The sequence below is a fragment of the Engraulis encrasicolus genome, chromosome 10, assembly GCF_034702125.1.
Source record: "Engraulis encrasicolus isolate BLACKSEA-1 chromosome 10, IST_EnEncr_1.0, whole genome shotgun sequence".
Classification (NCBI taxonomy): Eukaryota; Metazoa; Chordata; class Actinopteri; order Clupeiformes; family Engraulidae; genus Engraulis; species Engraulis encrasicolus.
Genome location: NC_085866.1, coordinates 24,293,107 through 24,293,886, shown reverse-complemented (window position 1 = coordinate 24,293,886; position 780 = coordinate 24,293,107). Strand labels below are relative to the sequence as shown.

Genomic DNA, 780 nt, shown 5'->3' with positions numbered 1-780 from the left:
CGGCTCCATCTACGAGCTGAGCGATGATCCAGAGATCTGGGTGCGTGGCCGGCCGGCGCTGAGGGGGGAGTCTTCGGCGGGGGCCGGGGCTTCCGGAGGAGGAGGCACCCAGCGGAGGGAGCGCGTCACGTCGGCAGCCATCGTCTCGGGCGGAAAGGGGTTCCGGCGGCTCGGCATGTCCAGGACCGCTACCTACTCGTCTTCGTCGTATTCGTCATCGTCATCGGTGGCGGCAGCAGCGGCGGCGGGAGACTGTGGTGGTGGAGGTTTCGCCAACTCCTCTTCGTCATCCTCCTCATCGTCCTCGGGGCAGGAGAGCATGCTCATGGTCTGGCAGCTCCCACTCACTGTCTGAGCCGTACGGTGTGATGCGGTCCGCTGCAGTGAAGTGAAGTGCAGTGACTACTCCACTGAGCATCATACGACACGCATCATCACCCTGCATGACAGGAGAGGAGAGGAGAGGAGAGGAGAGGAGAGGAGAGGAGAGGAGAGGAGAGGAGAGAGGAGAGGAGGCTGGAGACCCCTACTGCAGGACAGAGAGGAGAGGAGAGGAGAGGAGAGGAGAGGAGAGGAGAGGAGAGGAGAGGAGAGGAGAGGAGAGAGGAGAGGAGGCTGGAGACCCCTCCGGAAAAATACAAAACAGAAGAGGAGAATGAGGAGGAGGAGCAGGAGAATGTGACTGACTGACTTGTCAAGAAGGCTTTGCATGGGGTGGTGAGGAGTGTGTGTGTGTGTGTGTGTGTGTGTGTGTGTGTGTGTGTGTGTGTGTGTGTGTGT

General features: G+C 60.5%; 1 protein-coding gene across 1 annotated transcript in view; it reads left to right on the top strand.

Annotated features, from left to right (window-relative positions):
* arhgef10lb (Rho guanine nucleotide exchange factor (GEF) 10-like b) overlaps nt 1-470 on the top strand; it is a 99,250-nt gene extending 98,780 nt beyond the window's left edge. Inside the window, exon 28 of the mRNA XM_063208421.1 lies at nt 1-470. This exon is cut by the window's left edge and continues 412 nt beyond it. Within this exon, the coding sequence (XP_063064491.1) occupies nt 1-355 (355 nt within the window). The 3' untranslated portion in view covers nt 356-470.
* The last annotated feature ends 310 nt before the right edge of the window (nt 471-780 follow it).